Consider the following 25,379-nt stretch of genomic DNA (forward strand, 5'->3'; position numbering starts at 1 on the left):
ATTTGATGACGTCGCATTCAACCTCTTCCTCTCTAAATTTTAGATCTATCTTTAGCGAAGGTCATTCATAACCAAGAGGCAGGCTAGATATACCACTGTGTGTGTGTGTGTGTGTGTGTGTGTGTGTGTGTGTACGCATGTATGTATGTGTGATATTCGAGACTCTTGTCCAGGCAACAAGAAAGAGTGTATTTTTCCACTGTAGAGAAGGTTACTGATGTGCTTGTGTACTCTAAGTGTGTGTTTGTGCCTTTTCATTTGATTCCACACACACACAGTCACTTTATTCCTGTGAAATTCCACATATACTGTTCACAGTATTTTCTGCTTAACAAGCAGGCACACACACACACACACACACAAACACACACACACACACACACGGGGAAGAGAAAGGTCATTCACATACATCCACTGCAAAATGAGAGTTGCAGGAGGAGGAAGATGAGGAGTAGGAGGAGTGTGAAGAAGAAAGGGGGAAAAGAGTGTGTGTAGAAAAACAAGAAGAGGTTTTTAGTCCACTCTTTAATGTAGAGAGGGTGTCTGCCCCCCCGAACCCAAACTGGAAGGAGGTTCCACAGGAGAGGAGCCTGATAGCTGAAAGCTCTGGCTCCATCACTACTTTAGAGGACTTTAGGAACCACCAGCATCTACAGTGAGCTTGTACCACACTTGCACCAGCAGGTACAGGTACACACACCCGTAAGCATGAACCCTTTGTGCCCATCATAGTGTGCAGTGCACTATATTAATATCACAGTATTCGTGTGGACTCATGCAGTAATGTCAGTATATCTCATGGTATAGTTTACTGCAATACTTGAAATTCAATTGGGTGTTTATGGATCAATTTGCAACTAAAAATGGTGCCAACTAAAAGGAAGAAATAGTCCTTTTCTTTTCTTTTCTTTTCTGCAGTGTTACCTGTGGTAGATTAGGGGTTGTTAATTTGCCACCTGGGCAGTTCATCAAATGGGCAGCTGGCTATGTAAGCCTCATCTGTGATTTCAGGATGTTGTATGATTTTTTCATGTTGTGATTTGAACTCTGCGTGTGTGTGTGTGTGTGTGTGTGTGTGTGTGTGTGTGTGTGTGTAATTCAGGTTATATTGTAAATTTTTTCTGTGTGGATCTTTAATGCATTTTTAAGTCTGCCTGCCCTCTATGTAGGATCTCTGTGCTCCCCCCACGATAAAGGGTCACCATCCTTCCCATCAGCTTTTTCATTTGCGAAAAATATCTGAGCCAAAACATAACAACCAGACGTTGTGTGTGCGGTTGAAACTGCTGATTAGCACCTTCTCTCATTTTCGAGAGCTCACCATCTGTGTAACAACTTGAGGAAAATGTGAGAGCTGACTTTGAACTTTGTGCACACACAATCAGGTTTCAGCATTTATGTCATGTTGTCATGGTTTTTTTTTTAATCTCAGTCTGCATTTTTGTTATTAATCATCATCCAGTCTCCATCAAGGTTTGCCTCTTTCTGACACCATCCTCACAGACAGTGTGCTGAAAGCTGCTTCTGACATTATACAGTTCTAAACAGTACAGTTCTTACCAACGACATCCTCTTTCCTTCAGCTTATATTAATTAAATGAAATCATTTTGAGTTGGTTAATGATGGATTAACCAGTCCATTTTATGTCCAGGCCCAGAATGATTTAGTTTAATTAATGATACCATTAAGAACTATTGTTATAAGCTGGTGGCCATACTGTCATACTTAATTACTTTGGCTGGTATGATCGTGACCCGGGCATTAAATCGAATTCTTTGTGGTATGAAGGTCTTATAAGTCTTAAATGTGTTCATTGGTGATCTGTGTTCGTCATACTATGTGAGTGTGTGTGTGTGTGTGTAACAACATGTTATTTCCGTCTTTTCTCTCTCTCCAGGTGTATGACACTCCTCCCATGGTGGTAAAGGGGCCCTCTAGTGGTCAAGATATATATGACACCCCAGCAAGCACAGACAAGAACTCACAGCAGACGGTAAGGTGTCTCCAACGTGTACTGACACGATTTTTGTTTTCTAATGGCAATTACTGTAATATCTACTGTAATGTGTGAGCATATGGCATACTCTATACTGTCATGTCATGAAAGAACCGTGATTTAAATGAGTGGTGGCCAAGGTCACTCACAGGATAACTAAGAGTAAAAGTCAGCCCCCCGGGAAAGTATTTTGGCAATCCTGTCATCTTAAGCTAATTTTGTGTGGTTTATTGTGAAAAAAGGGATTGAACAATAAAACCCTGGACCTATTCCTAGCTTTAAAACTGAAAAAATACTGAACTAAAAACACCATATAAGCTGAGTTAACACCACTAACTGATCATAAGTCTGCTCTTATTCCAAGGATGCAGTGCAGCACAGGGCCTTCGTCTGGGTGTTTAAAATGTTACACAAACAGCAAATATACAAATAGCAGCATCAAAAATAAGGTTGAAATTGAAGACCAGGACGAATATTAATAAGAGTCTGCAGCTATGCAAAGGGTTCTGTTAGGAGTTCAGCAGCTGTAACGTTTACCGCTGGCATCTTACCAAGCATGCACACAAGTACACAAGTGCAGCTGGGCCTGACGGGAATGTCATTAGTTTTGCAGGTATTGGTCATAAACCCAAGTATTCATCCTCTGAATGTCTGAATATTTGCATGCAATTATACAACAGTCCACCTAAGAGTGATTGAGATGTTTCTGTCGTGTTTCAGAGATGGCGGACCGCCCGACACTGAGCGACTGTTTTCACTAGATTTTCTGGCTTCTGATGTATTTTATTTATGTAATTTACTTCGAGTTGTTTTATAGTTACAGTGTTAATTATAAAATGCACATTTATGGGATGTTTTAATTCCTAGTTACTATATTAATTATGTATGTAATACTAATTAATTATATTAATTCATTACAGTAACATATAGTGATCATCTCCCTTTGATGCTGCTGACAAGAGGCAGATGACATGTCCTGTGTCTTAGAATCTAATCATGCAAGCTGCATCATATCCCATTATATGAATAGAGACAGGAACATCTGAATGAATAACCCAAATGAATAACCCAGTTCAAGAGTGTGATTAAGAGAGAGCCAGCAGTGAACAATACGACGGACAGGTGTGAAGACTTAAACATTTATGGCAAACCTTCCTGGCAGTGGGGCTGTAACTGTAACTACACAGAGATAGAATAAAACACTGTGTAATACCGGATGTTTCTCTTCAGGTCTATGACTTCCCCCCATCCGTCAGTAAAGACATCCCTGATGCTCAGCCAATCAGAGAGGAGACCTATGACGTGCCACCCCACTTTGCCAAACTTAAGCCACAAGTCCCCGTCCCTCCTGGCCAGTACCTGCACAACACCGTCAATGATGACGACGAGCCGCCGATTCCAGAGGACGTGTACGACGTCCCACCCCCCATCCTGACTGACAAGCATTATCGTGGAGACAGAGGCAGAGTCAGCCAGGCACCCCAGGAAATCTATGACATCCCGGCCAGCCTGCGGACCGGAGGTCAGCCCGCTCAGGATGTCTACGACTTCCCTCGTGAACGAGAGGAGAAGGGAGGAGAGAGGGGAGACCACTACGTCTACGATGTCCCACCACAGGTAGGGCAGTTAAAGGGCCAGTTCCACATTCTGAGAGAGGTGATTATTTGCCTTTAAACCAGGATTCGGGTGTGAAGATCCAGTTTCATCTCTGTGTCGGTGGCTTTAGTCAACTCATTTAGTCTAGTTGCAGTCATTCTGAGGCTGCAGCTGTCAGCACCTCTGATGTGTACGGTCACCGCGTGGTTGTTCATGTCTCTCATGACGTTAGCAGAAAAGGCACCATTCATCTGTTTACAGCAGACTGTGATGGCCCATGTCACTCTGCTCTGTGCAAAGACAAAAGCTCAGTGTCCTCTCATTGGTCATTACAAATTGTGCAGCGAAAACAGAGCCGCTCCCTCACCTAGCATTACTGCTAATATGGCTTCTCCCCTGTCTTTTACATCATCGTGTAACGTTTTGTCTTCGTGGAGTCAGGTGGGAACTGCTCGCTCGGCTCGTCTCTACATTATCTCAGTGGTGGTGTGTGTGTTGCAGGTTGTGCGTGATGCCCAGTCCACCAGTGAGGAGCTGACCATGTCCTTCAAGCGGCTGTCTGCCTCAAGCACAGGAAGCACACGGAGCAACCACTCATCTTCATCATTAGACATGGTCCCTGTCCGTGACACCTCCTCTTCGTCCTCACTTCCTGCCCCTGGCTCCGTTGCTGGCAAACCCCTCATCTTGGACCTGGAGCAGGCCATGGAGCGTCTGTCACGACTCCAGCAAGCTGTCGAGTCCAGCGTTTCGCTCATGATGTCATTTATCACAGGTAACTGGAGAAGTCCAGCCCACCTGGAGGGGAACCTCCCGGCCATTCATCAGGCTGCTGACCGGGTACGTGCCACTGTCCGAGACTTCCTAGAATTTGCCCGGGGAGCTGTGGCGAACGCCACCCAGGCCACGGACCGCTCTCTGCAGACCAAACTGAGCCGTCAGGTGGGGAAGATGGAGGAGGTCTTTCAGAGTTTGATTCGAAACAGTCAGAGCCTGGACGCCATTTCCTGGTCACACACAGCACTCTCAACACCGCCAGCAGGAGGGGATGACTTAGATCGACTAATCATGACGGCGAGAGGCATCCCCGACGACGCCAAGCAGCTCGCCTCCTTTCTCCATGGCAACGCCTCGCTGCTCTTCAAACGGACCAACCGGCAGCAGCAGCAGCTGCCGCTTCCTCCAATCCCAGGGGAGCTCAGCAGTCACATGACAGGATCAGGAAGTGGGAGCTATCAGGGAGGGGAGAAGGTAAACATTCAGTCACGGCCCCTCCCCTCTCCGCCAAAGTTTACAGCTGCAGAGGAAGAGGAAGGTGTGGACCGGCCATATGAGACCACAGAGGAAGGCTGGATGGAGGACTATGACTATGTACATTTACAGGTACACACACACACACACACACACACACACACACACACACACACACACACACACACACTCATGCTGTGAGGACATTTCATGAGCTCCTGGAAATCCTGTTCCTTAATCACTTATCCCTCACATCAGCATTTGAACATAAGTGTGCAGCACACTGTCAATAGAAATAGTGTCATTAAAGTCTTAATTGGTGAGTTCAGCTGTTTGTGTGTGTGTGTGTGTGTGTGTGTGTGTGTGTATGTGGACCAGGCTGTAGTGATGATCCTCACATAGCATCTCTGTGGGGGCCATACTCACTCTCTGACACACACACATACACTCCTATCGTTGCTATTATGAATGAGTACATGTCTGTGATGAGTCAGCAGTTTTTTACCGAGCAATTCTGCGTGTGTGTGTGTCAGTAAGCTCGGATAAGAAACATGTGAGGAGATACTTCAAGTCCCATCAGTGTTGTTGCAGTTCCCCTTTGTCACCGCTAGAGGAAGACACAGGCTGTACATTACCTGTGACCCCCCCCCGCCCCTCATACACTGATCCACAAACAAACACATGTGTAACTGTGTGTGTGTTGATTTGTCAGGGAAAGGAAGAGTTCGAGAAGAACCAGAGACAGCTGCTGGAGAAGGGCAACATCATCAGACACAAGACACAACTGGAACAGCAACAGGTACCTGCTGCTCTCACTGCATTTGCCCTGTGATTATGTTTGCGTGAATGAATGAACATACACACACGCACACACACACTGTGACATGTTCAAAACTATGAGCCAAAAGAGGCTAAAAAGCTCCGTAGACCTGCAGAGTCTGACAGCGATTCTCTGTGGATTCATCATGACGAGCAGCCCCTTCCAGGTTACACACACAAAAGTTTAAAAGTTTCCTCAAAGATGTCTCTTTCAAACTGGAAGAGCAAACTGGGATTGTCCTGGGAACATAAATAACATAATAAAGTTTTTTCTGATCTAAAACCCAAAGATATTCACTGTAGCATGATATAAAACAGAAAAAAGGAGAGAATCCTAACATTGAAACAGGAACCAGATCGTGTTTGGTGATTTTAACAATGAAAAAAAAATGTTGCAGAATGTTTTTGTAACAATCAGCTGATTTGTTGTAACAAATATCATCATGATTTAGTATTAACTCTCCTCCTCGTCTCCTTCCAGATTAAACAGTTTGAGCGGCTAGAGCAGGAAGTCAGCCAGCCAATCAACAATGACATGACAGGTTGGGTTCCGTCCCCTCACCACCCTCTGGCCAACCAGATGGCCCAGAATGGCTCTGGAGCACCCTCCTCCTCCAAACTGTGTCACGGTGACCGGCAGCTCCTCCTGTTCTACCAGGAGCAGTGTGAGCAGAATGTCACCACGGTGACCAACGCCATCGACGCCTTCTTCACTTCAGTAAACTCCAACCAGCCACCCAAGATCTTCGTAGCGCACAGCAAGTTCGTCATTCTCAGCGCGCACAAGCTAGTGTTCATCGGCGACACGCTGTCGCGCCAGGCCAAGTCTCCGGAGGTGAGGGCCCGGGTGGGCCAGAGCAGCAACACTCTCTGCGAAAAACTCAAAGACATCGTGATCAGCACCAAGACGGCGGCGCTGCAGTATCCTTCCCCTGGAGCAGCCAGGGAGATGACTGAGAGGGTGAGGGAGCTGGCAGGGTGCACGCAGCAGTTCAGGATGGTGTTGGGACAGCTGCTGGTGATGTAGGGCGGGAAGGAGGACAAGAAACAATACAGTGAGACAAACTGACATGCCCCAGGTACTCAGGGCAGTAAATCCTCCCTGTAGCAAGGGGTGGGCCCCTCTGTGCGCCCCCTGCAGCATGGGGGAGGAGGACCTGGAGCACACAGTGCTGCAGGAGGCTCTGTGCATCCTTCCAGCATGAGGTCAGAGACCCCTTGTGCCTCGACAGGGTGAGGCTTTTCATCCCTTACGCTCCTGATGTGTAGCATGGGAAACCCCATGTGGCCCTGGATCCAGGGGACCTGGACCCTGTCTGGGAATGGGGACACTGACCTCACATCCATCCTCTGCTCCCTCCCTACCCCTCACCTTTCACTGGGACCATTCCTCCCTCATCCCTCCTTCCACTGCGCCCTTTTTACTCCAGACAAGCTAAAAGGAACATTTTATCTTCAGTGGTCTGGGCCAATGGTTGTAAAATAATCACTGTAAATATTTAAGTTACCTATTTAGTCAGAAAACCAGAAAAAAGACTTAAGAACTTCCAGTATAAAACTATAAATATATGGTTCTTTTTCTTTTTGATCAAAGAAAAGACGAAAACATAAGTGTAGTTTTTAGACAATAACAATAATTGCTATTATTATTGCTATACTGTATAATTATGGCTCTGATTCTTGATCCTTGTATCTTTATTGTTTTGGATGTGTAAATTCCAGATGATATGTATGACTGTATGTTGTAGTACCTTGATGCTCTTCTCCATCCTTGACAAAGGCACACTTTCCAAAAAAAAACAAAACACTGGAGCACACAGCCATCTTTAATCTCCACCTGATGACTGACTGACAGTTCTACATGTTGCCATGTCGCCTCTGTGCTGGAGCAGTAGGTGACCGCCTGTGGCTCAGTAAGTCTCCACATTCAGTCCACCGGTGCAGGCATCACTGCTGCCAAAAGATGTCCACGTAACTGTACAGTTCAAGTTGTGTAGTCATTGAAGATGATCTCAGTGCCATCTCAGTTGCTTTTTTTGGAAAACTATACGTAGGTTGTTTTGTAAGAGGCATGTATTAGAGAAGAGGAGTGTAAAAGGTTCAAAACCACAAATGAAATTAAACCTGCTTTCCCTCTTTTCTCTGAGGCTGTGATATGGTGTTTTTTGTAAATAAAGTTATGTGAAATGTCAATGAATTATACTGTTGTGCTCAGACCTCTGGGGCACCAATACATGTTGGCACCATTTCTGGGGCAATTAAGCAGAAAGAAATAATGAATCATCCTAGATGATTAATTATTATATTCATTAATGGGACTTAGTGTAAAGTCCACCTCGATTGGGGCACCACCTCGATAAACAAGGACAGAGAAAGCCAATTTGAGTGATTCAGTCTCATAAAATACTAAACTATCAATTTGGTATTATGATTGATGATTAACTTAATAACTACTATCAAAATTACAGTGGAAGCTTTACATTTCAGCTGAAAACTTACACAATGACCTGGGGCTATAAAAACCTAGGATTCAGTGTTCTGGAGCCCGGACCTATCCTGGGGACTTGAAGTCATGAGGGTGACAAATTGTAAACAAAAAATGAATATAAACTAACATAAGAGTAATACAAGTCTACAGTGTGTTATAGTTAAGAGAATACAAAGATTGCTGCCACTGTCAGAGTGCAAACGTAATGAAAAGCTTCGTCTCCCTAAGAGACAGTGTGCAGTATGGCAGTTAGGTTGTGTCATTCCCACAAGTGGCCCCTAGCTGGCAGTATTAACCAGTTTGAAGTCCAACATTTCAGGTGTTTAGAAGAAGATACTGTTTCCACTGCAGGAAATTCCAGAATTGATTGAATTTGATCTCAGTGCTCTCTGGATCTCCCTTCGTCCTATACAGGAGGACGCCTTGGCGTGTGAGCCCTCTCAGAAATGAAACATGACTAAAGCCTGTCATGTGGAGTATGTCTGGACTGCCGTCTGTGTAGAGCGGTACAGTGCTCCTCACCATTGAACCAATAACCACAATTCACCTCACTTCACTGATGCACCTGCACCCATGGCCTCACAGACCTGCATCAAGCGTTTAAACGGTAAAAGGTCTGTACTTGTAGAGCGCCTTTCTAGTCATTTCAACTACTCTGAGTGCTTTTACATCACATCCTCATTCACACATCATTCATACAGCAGGAGTCTGAGTCAGAGGAGACTGTTCTCTCACACACAGACCCAGGTGGTGCAGGTATGTTTAGTAGCTGGTTAATGTGCTGCAGCTGAGCAGCTTGTTAGCTCAGCTGCAGCCTGCAAACTGACATTAGTAGAGTGTTTGTATGGTCACTAGTTAAACAAGCTGAGGTTTTCATGTTTGTAAGCTGGACCAGAAGGAAACTTCAGCATGAAGCTAATGTGGTTATTGATCAGAGTGTCTGCCACAGTGTGACCCACTGCTCTGCTCATGACAGACCACTGACTTTACTGCTTATGCAAAGATTTGATTGGCTGGTGTTGTGCTCAGTACTGTACTGATTTCTGGAAATGATTAATAATTATCAAAGAATGAATTATATTGATTAATGGGACTTTGTGTGAAGTCCACCTGGACCACCTCGATAAATGAGGAAAAAGAGCCAGTTTAACCGATTCAGTCTCATAAAATATTAAACTATTGATTAATAATTAACTAAAACCAAAATGACCACATTGACAGCTAGTAGAAGGATTTCAGAGTTCTTGACAGAGTAGAGGTTGGCACTGTTCACTCTTGTACAACATTAAAGGTGTGTGTGTACACGTGAATATGCAGAGGAATGTAACATGGAGAACTACAAAAACTAGGAGGACCGCATGGTGACTCCCTACAAAATGGCCCCCAGACCCCCTGGTGTGGGGGTCAGAGGCAGACAAAGGAAAGCTGAGTGCTGTAGCTGTTAGCTTAGCTTTGTCTCTCAGTCGAGGCCTGTTGTAAAACTGTATGTGTGAGTGTGTAGATAAAGGTACCAGGTTAAACCATTGCTTAGCCATGTACACAGTACTGCTATGCTATATATGCCCAGGTAGAGTTTGTTACCAGTCCTCAAAGGGGAGAAGAAGGTCCCGTGGGGGAGCTTTGGTGTTGTTGACCTGAGGTTGTAGTGTCGTGTGTCACATGTTGACGGAGAGCTGGATCCAGGGCCGTCTCCACCCTGCCTTCTGGCGTTCCTCCACAGAAAAAAAACACATTTCAAAGAGGACACAGCGCCGCTCACTGGTGGCCTGCAGGACCTCTGCCGGTTACAGACGACTGAGGAACAATGGAACTGGAAAATCCTCCAGCTGCCCTGAAGGAGTGGCAACATTTTTCCTTCCCTATGACAGTGAAGGCATTGTTGAAGACTACACAAACAAGACTTTGCTCCACTCAGCTACCAGACGCCACAAGCAGTCAGGCAGCTCGACAAGTATGGCAGCACATATCGACAGACACATAACAGTCATAGTTATTTAGACATAAGCAGCTGTATTGACAGGAATGATTTTGTTGTTAATTGACGAGTGAAACAAGTTCTTGTTTTTACATTTTGACCATTAGCAGTGTTTAACTGAAAAACCAAATTGAATAATAGATTTGGAGAATTGTCTCTAGTCTCTGTATAAGGAGAACCCAAGTATCTGTCAATTTAATACATTTAATACATACAGTAGGGAGCGCTGTGAAAAAAATCTGAAATATAAATTGCTCCCCTTTGGTTTCAGGTTTTTTCTCAAAGGAGGACACATGACAAGTGATTCACGGGGCGGCTGTGGCTCAGAGGTAGAGTGGGTCGACCCTCAGTCGGAAGGTCCCCAGCTCCTATGAGTCAGCATGTCCAAGTGTCCTTGGGCAAGACGCTGAACCCCAACTTGCTCCTGAAGCCGCTTCAGTGTGTGAATGAGTGTGAAAGAATAGTCTCCTCCAACTCAGATTCCTCCTGGATGAATGATGTGTGAATGTGTGAATGAGGATGTGATGTAAAGGGCTTTGAGTGGTCAGAATGACTAGAAAGGAGCTGTACATATACAGAACAGAGGTATGACTGTAGCAGACAAAAAAAAACGCAATTTAATGTCAGTTGAAGTGTAAAATATAGGCCTTTAGTCTAATAGTCTAATTTAAAGCAATACTCACATGACTATATGTATGCTGAAAGGATGCTTCAGTCATTTCTCCTGTCCATACTGACTGTGACATAACAACTTCTAATGTGACTACACATGAAGAGATGAAGGACGACATGCGTAAGAATGACTTCTGAAGTGCACTGACACTAAAATGAAGCTTCAGCAGGCTGACAAATCTATTTGCGAGACTACGAGGACGTGGGATGTTTTAAGATGGACTAGCAGACAATGAACATGTCCTTTAATGTACTCTGATATCAAAGTCCACGGGTGGTTTTCATTTTGCACTTTGAAAAAGTACCACATGATGTAACCACTTCACCTACCAGTGAGAGAAGCCAGAGACAACACAGGTGAAAAGCTTTTAAGTGGACCCCCAGGTGTTGGAAAAAGGTGGTTGTTGGTTATTTATATTCATATTCAAAAACCATCAGTCTTGTAGGCAGATTAGTGTTTTATTTGAGGTGTGTGGAGCTTAAAGCCTGAAGGGTTTTCAGTGTCACGAGGGCGGCCATGCTCATTATGCTGCAAGCTTAACCCAGTCCGGACCAGGTTATGTTCGGAGTTTTGGCTTAAATTGGCTGTATAAAGCGCCAACTTATATCCTCTGATGATATTCTCTATGAGTGATTCAGCTAAGGGAAGACGTTTTGATGCAAATGTAGATCATGATGCAAAGTTGTTGTTAGTAACGGCACCAAACAAAGCAACTACAACAGTGTGACCACCTTGTCACAGGAACCTACAGCATTCAGCTGGTGATGTAATATTTCACACACACACACACACACACACACACAGCAGGTCATCCTCACACCGTAAGGATGGTGAAGGCTCAGCTGTTACAGACCTCTGGGGGTCAGGTGTACTTGATCCTGATTAGCTGCACACACTTACACACTTAGAAAATGGATTGGTCTATTGGTCTTTATCACGGATAATATATATCTAATATTAATATTGATCAAATTAATTTCACTTTGATTTGGCCAAAAACTGAGTCACCCACTGGAAAAGTAAATATATTCACTATTTTGCCAGCATTTCATGTTCTTCATGTTTCTTTTTTTTTTTACAGTTTTTATTGAGAAAATATTCAGCAAATTTGTGTGGAATAAAATCCTGATTACACATCAAACGTCCCTTATATGGGATCGTGTACAAAGCCTGAGGCAGACAGCCGAGGTTAGCAAGCACAGTTGATAACCAGCTTTATGATAGCCGTTATCTCTAGTTGGGAGTTTAGGGTTTGTGGATCGAGCTCATGCAAAGAAAGCCTGGCTCTGTTGAACCGGCTCTGTAGTACAGCACGCTGGTGTGGTTGTCATGGTGACTGCTACCAGGGGATTTTGTTGCCCTGCCAGTCCAGAAGCATCCCACAATCTTTGTTGCTGAGTGATGACATCACTCTGAGCATGCCAAGTACGCTGTCCTGGGTGCTCAAAGGAGCCTGGGGGGGGAAAGAGAGAGAATACATGATGAACTGTTAGATCTTTGTTACAGTGAGGTCACTGCAACACCTGCAATTAACGCTTATCGCCACAGATAAATGATAAACAGTAAATGTACGTGATAACTTTATACCACTGATGGATACTGGGAGCTGCTGTTTAAGGAGCTCAGCTAGTTCAACCAGAAAGCATGTTTCGATTCTGAAATATGAAACAGGGAATAGGTCTTGTTTGTTTCTTCACGTGTGTGTTTGTTCATACATGCCGAAATTACAAGTGTGACCTTCGTGTTTTCAAAAGCTCTGCATGACTTCACCTGCTCTCCTCCCATGTCAGTGCGGACCCAGCCAGGGTGGATGGCCGTCACCAGTATGTTGTGTATCTTGAAGTCCTCCGCTTGACAACGAGTCAGCATGTTCAGCGCTGCCTGGTGACCACCAGCAGAGAGGGCACAAGCTTTGCTCAAAGGTTCGGCAAACAGTCACAATTGTAAACGGCTCACACCAGTGATTTCAGATTCTGTGTAAGTCATCAGTACCTTGCTGGTTCTGTAAGGGTACATCTGTGCTGCAGGGAAGGTTTCTGGACATTTCTCTATGGATGAGATGAGTGTGGAGACGTTGATGATGGCTGACCTCCTGCAAGACATTTCATCGCCTAAGAGAGACACGCACACACAGACAAAGAGACTTGAATCATGAAGAAGGAATAATAATAATGACTATAATGTAGTACTAGTAATTTGCAAATACAGTGGTCCCTCGTTTATTGCTGGGGTTACGTTCTAAAAATAACGCGCAATAGGTGAAATCCGCGAACTAGTCAGCTTTATTTTTTACAATTATTATATATATTTTAAGGCTGTAAAACCCCTCACCATACAGTTTATACACTTTTCTCAGACAAGTATTAACATTTTCTCACATTTATCTCTTGTTTGACTTGTTTGTTTGTCTTGCAAACAGGCAGCACTTAAAAGTCACACTGCTAACGATTGAACATTTATGTAAATTTGGCAAGCCGAACGCATCCTGTACTGTACAGAGACACGGCACGGAGGAGATTGATTGACATTGGTCTACAGTCCCTTAGCCAATCAGGACGCAGAACACAATGCGCGTTCATACACTGTAAAAAAAAGCATGCAAAATTGCACTAAAAAAATCTGCGAAACAGCGAGGCCACGAAAGGTGAACCGTGTTATAGTGAGGCACTACTGTATACAAATACATATCTGTGATATAAATAATTTTTGTACTTGCATTTGTATTTGTGTGTAAATCACAGCGATTGAAGCTGTTCCCACAGAAATCTGTCTATGTTCGGTTATTCTGTCTTTTCTCTGTTGTATGGAGGGGACTACAAACATTGGTGGGCCCCTTGGGGTCTTGGAGGTAAGTTTACTGGTTCATGTGTCTGGTTCTCCAATGTATTTGATGCTGACTGGACTTGTCTGTCTGTTTGTTAACTGGTCTGCAGCTGTGCACACTGGTGGGATAGTGGCAAACGAAACTACATCCAGACAGTTCAATTCCCAACCAATGCTTTGAAAAGTGAGTTGGATTCAGAGTGCTGACTGTGGGACATAGCATGAAAGGTTTGATGTGGCGCCCACTGCTCTAACATACACCAACACCATGCAGCAGAAAAGCCCCACGTAGCACATTTCCACTACTTTTGTGTCTTTCTTACTAAAGTAAAGGGATAAAACTGGTACGGCAGCTGTGGCTCGGAGGTACAGTGGGTCGTCCATCAATCGGAAAGCCAGAAGCAAGAATCATGCCCCTACATAGCAGAATCATCATCAAGCTTCTCCTTCAGGAAAGAAATGGTCTTCGTCTCATGTGAGCAAGGTCTGGTCATAGTGAGTATCTAAGGTGTTTACTTGGGCTTTTCTCAAGGTCACTGTGAAAACATCCCCATGGACTGTCCATAGGGACTGTGTTGCCTGGGAGCTGCAGCAGAACGTGGGTGTAGCAGACACGGGGAAGGGGAACATCCTCAGATAACATTCACAACATTCATAACTTCAAAACAAGTGTCACAGCACACAGTTTTACTTGTCCCTTTCCACGCCTCCACTGTGGATCCCCTGTGTGGTGCTGCTGCCTCCATCAGTGAACTAGCACTTTACTTTGGATACAAACTAACCGTTTACAACACCACAGTCACAACTGACTGAGGCAACATAACAATGTAAGGTAAAATGGCTGTTTTTGTGAATGGAGTCTGGTAGCTTTGAAGAGAGTGAAGAGAAAGTGAGACCAGCTTCAGTTCCGTCTGACAGTGAAGTAAAGCAGTAATGATATTCTAAATATAGGGTGAACTTAAAGTGATGTTGACGCCTGCCTGCCTATCCAAACTGGGTGCGTGACCCCCACCTACTGTAGGTAATATTCTGACTATTGAAGCCTAACTTCAAAAAATGTGAACTATTCCTTTAATCTGAAAAAACGATGGCCGTGATGGGGGCATGAAACCATGAGTCTCCATTGTTTCTCTGCTGTTTTCAGTAATCACTATCTGAGACGCGAATTCTATTCTTACCCTTGTTCTTTTCAGGTGAATCCCTCTCTGCTGCTCTCCGGAGGAGCGGAAGAAACATCTGAAGAGAGAGGTGATAGTTTACTGACTGCTGATAAATAGTTCTCCTTGTATGTTTAAACTTGTTGTGTTATTGCAGAGCTGCCACTGATGTTAGTGTGTCTATCTGTTCGATGCATTATATACCGTAACTGATTAAACTCGCTGTATGAAAACCATCTGAATTGAATTTACGTACCATATGCATCGACTTTTTCTTATTGCACCACGTACAATATACACTACCATCATTAATGTGTCCTAATGCAACCACTGGGACTCAGTCAAGGGGTACAGTCTATAAAAAATGTGGGCGGGGGCTCACCTGGGCCTTTCTTCCTGGTCACACACCTGAGAGAGCAGCTGAGGGCAGCCTTTATTTGGCTCCCTTTTGAAACTACATAACCATGAAATATTTCTCATGGTATTACATTAAAGATTTATTCAACAATTGGTAAAAAACGTATTATTTGTTAGTTGTTTCATGAGGACAAAACTTGGGGTGATTTCTCAGGCGCATCAGCCAAGAAACAAGGTATGCTCAAGCAGAACGGAAATGCTTTTAAATCAGGTTTTAATCCCTGTAATGCAATGTTACCTTGGTTCATCACTATTATAGGTTTCAGTCATCTGCATGTCTGGGGAGGGGACTGTGGTCCAGTCTAAAAAGGTATATGACATATATAGAGACTATCCGGGCAGAACCAAAACCCTCTAATTTGGACTGATCAGACCACAGTACAGATTTCCACTGGTCTAATGTCCAAAGTGGTTACTTCTTCCTCCTTGCAACATGCTCATATCTGTTTCTGTGCTCAGTGTGTATGTATGCTGTGAATACAGAAGAGTAAAACAAACCAGCCTTTGCTAGGAGAAATGGTCCCACCACATTGGTTTCGTACACCTCCATCATGTCCTTTTTCCCGGTGGTACATAACGGTGCCGGTGAGTTCGGTTTGTTGATAGCAGCATTGTTGATGAGAAGGTTCAACCCACCCGCTCCGATCTGCTTGCTCACAGCGTGGACAGCAGTCGTGATACTGTCCTCGTCTGACGTGTCTGCAGATAAGACGTGCACATACACAAATGTACAGCCACACGTTACACTCAACCAGATGCAGAGGCACTTAACTGTTGAGGAGATCTACATATCAATGGTATCAAAATAAGATAAACGTGCAAGCATCGTATTCTGTGTTTGTCATTAGTATCAAAATGACAATGTTCTGGGGTCACTTAAAGTAACACTTTGCAGAGAATGAATGCAGTATTAAGTGGACACATGTTTTATTGCACTATAAGTTTGCTGTAGATGCTACAGCTAAGATACCAACTAGTGTGCATCATTACATGCTGATAAGGTTAAGTAAGGGATAATGCTCCATGATGTCCAGTATCAGGAATTAATGAACAACGGAGAGGCCAAGAACCATCCAAGTTGCCTCCATGGAGTCAACCACAGACTGAAGTGGTGAGTGGAATAACAAGTGGGATGTGAGATTACTAAGTTCAGAGGGGCAGTGTACATTTTGCAGCTTGTTCAGTAGGTGTAAACTTTCCACTGTAAACTGTCTCCTTTATCAGTCAGTCTCTCTTTCTCAAAAGAGAAGTGTCGCCATCATCATATTCTCCAAATAGGCTAAAAGAAATAAGGCACCCGCTGTTGTAATTAAAGATAACCATAATGATAAAACTTTTTATTGATTGTGTGGGGAAAGTTCGCTGTTATTGCAGCTCAAAGGACATAAAGACATAAAGCACACAGTTAAAGAAAGAGAAAATTAAATAAACATGATATATACAGAATATACACAGTAATAGAATAATTATAAAGAAACAACAACAGGGTGGGATGGGATGGAAACATTATATGGATTATGGATTATTGCACAGTTGTCCATGGATTGCTTGAGTAAACTGTAGACTGTGAACAGACAGTGTCAGTGGAGCTACTTAGTCAATGACATTTTCCTGACTCCATTTGAATACTAGATTATGACTCCAGAATCAAGTATTCATCCAGACCATGTTTAGTTATTTGGCATTACAAGAAGGGCATTAAATCATACACAGATAAATATACTAAAATAACACAATTTAAAAAAAAGGTGGATTTCCATTCTGGTCCTTGATATAACCAAGGTGGAATCATGCTACCAACAGACAGCAATAGATAAAAGATAAAACAAAAATAAGTTTGTTTGGTCCCAAAGAAGAATGATTAAAAGTCAGAGCTGAGACCCCCCCCATGCTAATCTTAGCCCCTCCCAAATTGATTATCTGGTCGATAGTGCTGCAGGTTCACTGCGAATGACACTAGACTCTATTGCCCCTCTAAAAAAGAAGAGAATTAAAGAAAAGAGACAAGCTCCCTGGTATAACTCCCAGACACGTGAGCTTAAGCAACACTCACGAAGGCTAGAAAGGACATGGCGGGCAACCAAAGTGGAAGAATCCCGTTTAATCTGGCAAGATAGTCTTAAAACCTATAGAAAGGCCCTCTGTAATGCCAAAGCCGCCTACTACTCCTCATTAATAGAAGAAAATAAAAGCAACCCTAGATTCCTTTTTAGCACAATAGCTAGGCTGACAAGGAGCCAGAACTCTATTGATCCTTGTGTTCCTTTAGAGCTCAGCAGTAACGACTTCATGAGCTTCTTTAATGATAAAATTCTAACTATTAGGGACAAAATTCAGCACCTCCTGCCCTCAACAGGGTCTAGTCCAACCTCAAACCTAGGAACCATAGAAACAGCTGTTAGACCTGATGTGTACTTGGACTGTTTTTCTCCAATTGATCTTGCTGAATTGACCTCAATAATCTCCTCATCTAGATCGTCAGCATGTCTCCTAGACCCCATTCCTACTGGACTCCTTAAAGAGGTCCTGCCCCTAATTAACACGTTCTTACTGGATATGACAAATCAGTCTTTACTAACAGGCTATGTACCGCAGTCCTTTAAAGTAGCAGTAATTAAACCTCTCCTGAAAAAGCCTACTCTTGATTCAGGTGTGTTAGCTAACTATAGACCTATATCCAACCTTCCCTTTCTCTCCAAGATCCTGGAGAAAGTTGTAGCTAATCAGCTGTGTAATTTTTTAAACTCTAATAGTCTATTTGAGGATTTTCAGTCAGGTTTTAGAGCGAACCACAGCACAGAGACAGCACTGGTGAAGGTTACAAACGACCTCCTTATGGCATCAGACAGAGGACTTCTCTCTGTCCTGGTCTTGTTAGACCTGAGTGCTGCTTTCGACACCATCGACCATCACATCCTGTTACAGAGACTGGAACAGTTCATTGGTATAAAAGGAACTGCATTAAGCTGGTTTAAGTCCTATTTATCAGATCGATTTCAGTTTGTACATATTAATAACGAATCCTCTGTCCACACTAAGGTTAGACATGGAGTTCCACAAGGCTCAGTGCTTGGACCAATACTCTTTATCTTATATATGCTTCCTCTTGGTAATATTATCAGGAAGCACTCCATTCATTTCCACTGTTATGCAGATGATACACAATTATATTTATCAATAAAGCCAGATGAACCCAATCAGTTGATTAAACTTCAAATCTGCCTTAAGGACATAAAGTCCTGGATGAGCAGCAACTTTCTGCTGCTAAATTCAGATAAAACTGAAGTTATTTTGCTCGGCCCCAGACACCTCAGAGACAGCTTTTCCACTACCTTAACTGCTCTGGACGGCATTACTCTGGCCTCCAGCTCCACTGTGAGGAATCTGGGAGTCTTATTTGATCAGGATTTGTCCTTTAACTCCCACATTAAACAGATTTCTAGAACTGCCTTTTTCCATCTACGTAATATTGCCAAAATCAGGCCCATCATATCCACTGATGATGCAGAAAAATTGGTCCATGCATTTGTCACTTCTAGGTTGGACTATTGTAACTCTTTATTATCAGGCTGCCCCAATAAGTCGTTAAAGACTCTCCAGTTGGTCCAGAACGCTGCTGCTCGTGTTCTGACGAGAACTAAAAGAAGAGACCACATTTCTCCTGTACTGGCTTCTCTTCATTGGCTTCCAGTAAAATCTAGAATAGAGTTTAAAATCCTTCTCCTCACCTACAAGGCTCTTAAGGGTCAGGCCCCATCATATCTTAAAGAGCTTATAGTACCGTACTACCCCACTAGAGCACTGCGCTCCCAGAATGCAGGTCTACTGGTGGTTCCCAAAGTCTCCAAAAGTAGTTCAGGAGGCAGAGCTTTCAGCTATCAGGCTCCTCTCCTGTGGAATCTCCTTCCAGTCTGGGTTCGGGGGGCAGACACCCTCTCTACATTTAAGAGTAGACTAAAAACCTTCCTTTTTGACAAAGCATATATTTAAGGGCTGGATCAGGCCTTAGATCAGCCCCTAGTTATGCTGCTATAGGCTCAGACTGCCGGGGGACTCCTATGGTACACTGAGCTCCTCTATTCTCTCTCCTCCTCTTCCTCTCCATCGTTATGTCTCATGTCAGCCAAATGTCTGCCTCTAACTTGCTATCTTCCCCGGAGCGTTTCTGTACTTTCTCATCTCTCAGGTTCCTGTGGATCCTGTGGATCCTGGTCCTGGCCCTGCTGATGTGGTTCTCTGGTTCCTGTGGGTCCTGGACCCGGTCCCGCTGATGTGGTTCTCTGGTTCCTGTGGATCCTGGTCCTGGTTCTGCTGATGTGGTTCCCTGGTTCCTATGGATCCTGATCCTGGTTCTGCTGATGTGGTTCTCCACCAGCCAATGGATGTGCGTCTGTCCAAGGCTACAGCCTGTCCATCCTTGGGAGCTGGATCTCTCCTTCACTGTGGTGCTCCCGGAGGTTTCTCTTTTCCCACTGGGTTTTTTGAGTTTTTCCTTCCCGAAGAAGGAGGGTCATAAAGGGCAGGTGATGCCTCGGACTGATCCACCGGACTGATCCATTGGCCTCATCGACTGCTGGACTCTTTATTAGATTGTTTGTTCGCTTACACTTGTTTATTTCAGTGAACTTTGTAAAGCACTATGAGACACTCTGTTGTGATATTGGGCTATACAAATAAAATTGAATTGAATTGAAATTGAATCTCTGAGCACAAAGCAGGCCAGAAATCTTGGTGTCATCAGTGACTCAGATCTAAACTTCAATAGTTCATGTTAGAAATTAGAAATTAGGGGAGATTGCCTTTACCTGTTTTATACTGTTTCTAATGTGTGCTCATGAACTGTATATACTGATACCTCCGGGTTGCCAGCACAGTCCCCAAAGTAGTGTTTCTGTGTCAGCACTGCCATGGCTAGCGGCTGTAGGGGGAAATTATATGTGACAAAGAGCCTCTGTCCCCATGGGTCCCTAAGGGTTACAAACAGGTTCAGAAAGGCACACCAGTTTACCTTTGAATGCATCCGTGTCAAAATTAAAACATAAAAAAGTTCATAGGCGCGTGGCCAAGTGCTGCGGGGCTGATGGTGTATCACCTTGGTATGTGCTGCACGTGATGGTAACTTGTGCTACTGGCTTTGAGTTGGCCTCCAGAGTTGTTTTCCACAGCCCCATTGAGTTCTTAATGAAAGCTCCCGTTGATGCTGTACATTTCCAAGCGTTCCAGTATCCATGTGTGTGGCATTGGCGGTGCACAGCTTGGTCTGCCTGTTCTTGCGGTCTTGGGTGACTGCTTTATTGACCAGTAGCTGGTGCTTTCCCTTCTCCCTTTCCCTTTTCCCCGTTCCTTTCTGGGCCTTGATCATGTCTTGGGCCGCGTGCCTTTGATGGAATCTGCCCTTGCGCTAACCACTGTGGGTGAGTCCTGTCCAGCTCTTCATACTGGACACTCTGCCACTGTGATGGTTACTGGCTCTTATTGTCCTGGCTTCTGCTTCTCCTGTGTATCTCTTCGATCAGGAAGCCATGGCAAAGTTTCTGGTGTAATGTGCTATTAAAGACTTTTGTTGGTGCAGATTTTGATTGAAGACTGAAGAGATGCAGTGTATTTGCATAACTGACAAGTGTCAAAGATAGCATCAAATATCTTTGATGCATTAAAGCATTGTTTTCTAATTTCTGATTTCAAGTCTGACCCAGTCACTAGTGTTGACAGGGTTAAACCTAAGCCTTGAATCTACAAATGTGCGATGCAATAGTTATTTAAAGATGAGAGCTAGTGACTGTTGGTTAAAAATATAGATGTTCTCTCTAATTAAAGAGTTTGGTCTAGACCTGCTCTTTATGGAAAGAGTCTTGAGATAACGCTGTTATGAATTGGTGCTATATAAATAGAGATTGATTGATTGATAATAGATATTTAAAGCACTAATGATGGTTGTGACGGCCTTGTGATGTGTCTCCTACCCTGCTGTTCTCCGTCCAGACTCTGGAGAAGTGGGCGTTGACTTGCCTATGGTCCTACCTAATAAAAGGCCGTCTGTTCTCTCTCTCTCTGGGGCTGTGCTGCTGGCTGGCCACATGGCCAGAAAACCTGTGTTGTTAAGAACGGTCCTATTTCTGTTAAGTTACGTTAAGTTACTTAAGTTAAGTTGTGGAAATAAATATCTTTTTGGTACTTCTGTGTGAACTCTCATTTGTTGCAACCTGTGAGCCAGGGTTGTAACATGGTTGAATTAATGTCACTCTCGAGATAACAGGTCTTGTTGCAACCTTTGCTCTGGTTCATCTCATGGCAGACATTCACATTGTTTGGTGAAATGTTATTTGCTCACGTCTCCCAGCAGTCAGGATCTTGTTTGTTTAACCCTTGTATGTTGTTTGGGTTTGTGGACCCGATTTCATCCGTTTTCATGTTCTTTATCAAAAGAAAAATTATACGATTAATCATTTTTTCAGACTCATCAATATGAGCCAAGGCCAATGAGTCTGAGTTTGAAAAAATAATGAATTGTATCATTTTGCTCTTGATTTAAAATAAATAAATAAAAACGGGTCCCACAGACCCGAACACCATACAAGGGTTAATGAGGTGGTAACGCCCAAAGCTTTATTAGCTACAATTCACTCATGTCTAAAACTTTCAGCTACATGAGAGGATGTTAAAGGAAAGGTTCATATATTCTAATACAAACATTCCTTTCTAGTAACACAAAAAGGAAGTTTCATGACACAAGCACTTTGCGGTTATAATCCTGTCAACACTTGGTAAGCAACTGCCTTGCTCAAGGACACTGCAATGTGATTAATAAACGACCTGCTCTGCTTCCATAGCCACTGCCACCTCGTTAACAACATAAAACTGTGAATGTTAGTATCTTTACAGGTTAACAATTGAATCTTAAAGCGTTAAGAGCATACTAGTCTTGGTTTATCCAGTTGTCACTTGGCCTCTTACATGGGTTTTATGTCTGCTCCAAGCGCCTAGGGAAAGCACTGGGCTTTGTGTCAAGCGCTTTCAGGTGCCTTTAGGTGTTCTAGCCATCTAAGGCTAGTGATTGAAGAGTTAGTAACATATAGCTGCACTCGAAATTATTCAACCCCCATTGCAAATGATGTGCACTGGCAACATTTACAAACTATCAGCTGTGTTCAATGAACAAGTCCAAAAAAATAGCTCAACACAACTAATATTACAGGTGCTTTCTCCACATTCAACACAATATGCCACTTTTAATGACTACTGCTGCCTCAAAATTTTTCAACCCCTTATTGACAAGCATCTTTAGTACTTAGTAGAGCACCCTTTTGCTGTTATTTAGAGTCCAATCTGCTCCCTGGGAGTGCTAAAATGGACTTCAGGACGTTACCCCAGAACATCATTATGGTGCAGGCTATATGGTGTCAGTATCAGTGTCAGTTCAGCTAACTGTGGAAGGACAGATGGTGACATGTATGTGTTGCGGTCTCCTGTGGACTGAAGAAAACGTGTGCAAAACTGGTCACATTACTAATGTTTCATTAATGCGGCTGTGGCTCAGTGGTAGAGTGGGTCGTCCCTCAATCAGAAGGTCGGGGGTTCGATCCCCAGCTCCTATGGGTCAACATGTCGAAGTGTCCTTGGGCAAGACACTGAACAAGACACTGATCCCCAGCTCCTATGGGTCAACATGTCGAAGTGTCCTTGGGCAAGACACTGAACCCCAACTTGCTCCTGAAGCAGCTTCAGTGTGTGAATGAGTATGAAAGAATAGTCTCCTCCAAATTAGATCCCTCCTGTATGAATGATGTGTGAATGGGTGAATGAGGATGTCATGTAAAGCGCTTTGAGTAGTTGAAATAACTAGAAAGGCGCTATACAAATACAGACCATTTACCATTTACCAATAACCTCAGTTAACATGTTGCTTTTCACTGATCGAGACAGTAAACACAATGAAATATAAAATGAGCCAATATCAGTGAAGTGTTGCAGTAGTTTGTCAGGTTGTGTTGTGTTGTGTTGAGAGACGAGAGATGTTGAATGTTAAGCTTTCTGCTAACCAGTTTCAACCAGTTCAATTCCAGTTTTTCCAGTAAATGTACTTTGCACACACTGTACAGGTAAAAGTCAATACTGTAAAGGATGTGTCTCACAACAAAAACAATACTAAACTGAGAGCATGACTTAAGTAATCACTGCACATGAAGGGAGAACAAACTAGTTGTTGTTTTTCTTAATGACAACTCCCTGACCTTGTACATTTCAGTATGCAGACAGACGTGAAAGTGCGTCGTGTTTACCTAGTTGGATTGGAGTGATCCTTCCAGGATGTTTGCTGGTGAGGTCTCTCAGGGCCTGAAAGGAACAGAGAGAGTGGATGGCCAGAGATGAACAGAGATAGAGAGAGTTAGTTTGGCAGAAATGTGGTAGAACACGAAATACAGTTCAACACACTTCACCCCGGGAAACAAAGAAATCACCAATATGCAGGAAAGAAGAGGGAGACTGCTGACTACACCCAATGGGCCTCATGCACTGACTTTTTCCATCTATGTAATATTGCTAAAATCAGGCCCATCATATCCACAGATGATGCAGAAAAATGAGTCCATGCATTTGTCACTTCTAGGTTGGACTGTTGTAACTCCTTATTATCAGGCTGCCCCAATAAGTCGTTAAAGACTCTCCAGCTGGTCCAGAACACTGCTGCTCGTGTTCTGATGAGAACTAAGAGAAGAGACCATGTTTCTCCTGTACTGGCTTCTCTTCACTGGCTTCCAGTAAAATCTAGAATAGAGTTTAAAATCCTTCTCCTCACCTACAAGGTTCTTAATGGTCAGGCTCCATCATATCTTAAATTCAATTCAATTCAATTCAATTTATTTTGTATAGCCCAATATCACAACAGAGTGTCTCACAGTGCTTTACAAAGTTCATTGAAATAAACAAGAAATGTAAGCAAACAAACAATCTAATAAAGAGTCCAGCAGTCGATGAGGCCAATGGATCAGTCTGGTGGATCAGTCCGAGGCATCACCTGCCCTTTATGACCCTCCTTCTTCGGGAAGGAAAAACTCAAAAAACCCAGTGGGAAAAGAGAAACCTCCGGGAGCACCACAGTGAAGGAGAGATCCAGCTCCCAAGGACGGACAGGCTGTAGCCTTGGACAGACGCACATCCAATGGCTAAAGAACTCATAGTACCGTACTACCCCACTAGAGCACTGTGCTCCCAGACTGCGGGTCTACTGGTGGTTCCTAAAGTCCTCTAAAGTAGTGATGGAGCCAGAGCTTTCAGCTATCAGGCTCCTCTCCTGTGGAACCTCCTTCCAGTTTGGGTTCGGGGGGCAGACACCCTCTCTACATTTAAGAGTAGACTAAAAACCTTCCTTTGTGATAAAGCCTATAGTTTAGGTCTGGATCAGACCTTAGACCAGCCCCTAGTTATGCTGCTATAGGCTTAGACTGCCGGGGGACTCCACAGAGTGCCTCTAACGTCTGACTGACCACGACTTGCAGCTGTCGTCACAGTGGATTAAATGTTGGACTGTTCCATTATAAAACTACACTTGCTAGTGGGAGATCTGGCTCTGCCCCAGATGTAGTGATTAGTTGCTATATTTCTCTGCGCTGGACATACAGAAGTTTATATATGCAATATACAAAATTTAGGAGTTTACTGCTAAAACATATTGAATTTTAAGACATGTAAATCAACATTTACAAGAGAGATATGGGTTCAAGTGGTTAAATTCTGGTAACACATAAAAAGATCTCCCAGCACTTGCACAAGTTGTTTTGATCAATGCCAAAGGAACAGATTATGGTCAGTGAATGTTTGGGTCATAAGTGGGTCCGGGGACCTTACACAGGAGCCAGAAATCAGTTTCCACTCTCTTCCGCATGTGTGCATGTTTGCAGTGAATCTGAGAACTATGTCAAGTATTCTTGTGTGTCTCACCTCAGCCCTGGGTCCGTCTGGCTCTCTGCAGCAGGCGTAGATGTGAGCTTCCTCTCCTGTTGTCCCTGCCAGCTGTTTGACCAGCTCCAGACCAATGCCTCTGTTGGTCCCGGTCACCAAAATGTTGCCCTCCAGTTTCTGTGACATGTTAGCTGGTCAACTGTCAGAGCTCAGCTGTGGCTCCTCTCTCGTGACAGTCAGTGAACACGTGTGAGAGCAGTGTTGTAATGCTAGTCCTGTGTGC

The 25,379-nt window shown here is 43.7% G+C and overlaps 2 protein-coding genes across 3 annotated transcripts in view; one reads left to right on the top strand and one right to left on the bottom strand.

Moving 5' to 3' along the window:
* bcar1 (BCAR1 scaffold protein, Cas family member) overlaps nt 1–7,809 on the top strand; it is a 79,358-nt gene extending 71,549 nt beyond the window's left edge. For both annotated transcript variants that reach the window (XM_070831357.1, XM_070831356.1), the window contains exons 4-8: nt 1,899–1,994; nt 3,228–3,614; nt 4,095–4,976; nt 5,557–5,643; nt 6,145–7,809. In XM_070831357.1, the coding sequence (XP_070687458.1) occupies nt 1,899–1,994; nt 3,228–3,614; nt 4,095–4,976; nt 5,557–5,643; nt 6,145–6,690 (1,998 nt within the window). In that variant the 3' untranslated portion in view covers nt 6,691–7,809. The remainder of the gene's footprint in view (nt 1–1,898; nt 1,995–3,227; nt 3,615–4,094; nt 4,977–5,556; nt 5,644–6,144) is intronic.
* Nucleotides 7,810–11,855: 4,046 nt separating this feature from the next.
* On the bottom strand, nt 11,856–25,379 carry LOC139201912 (C-signal-like). The gene is made up of 7 exons (XM_070831360.1): nt 25,136–25,379; nt 23,476–23,530; nt 15,699–15,895; nt 14,801–14,858; nt 12,792–12,910; nt 12,570–12,680; nt 11,856–12,252 (listed from the first exon to the last, which is right to left on the bottom strand). The coding sequence occupies exons 1-7, from the start codon at nt 25,280–25,282 to the stop codon at nt 12,139–12,141; spliced, it is 801 nt and encodes a 266-aa protein (XP_070687461.1). The 5' UTR covers nt 25,283–25,379; the 3' UTR covers nt 11,856–12,138.

The sequence above is a fragment of the Pempheris klunzingeri genome, chromosome 5 (assembly GCF_042242105.1).
Source record: "Pempheris klunzingeri isolate RE-2024b chromosome 5, fPemKlu1.hap1, whole genome shotgun sequence".
Taxonomy (NCBI): domain Eukaryota; kingdom Metazoa; phylum Chordata; class Actinopteri; order Acropomatiformes; family Pempheridae; genus Pempheris; species Pempheris klunzingeri.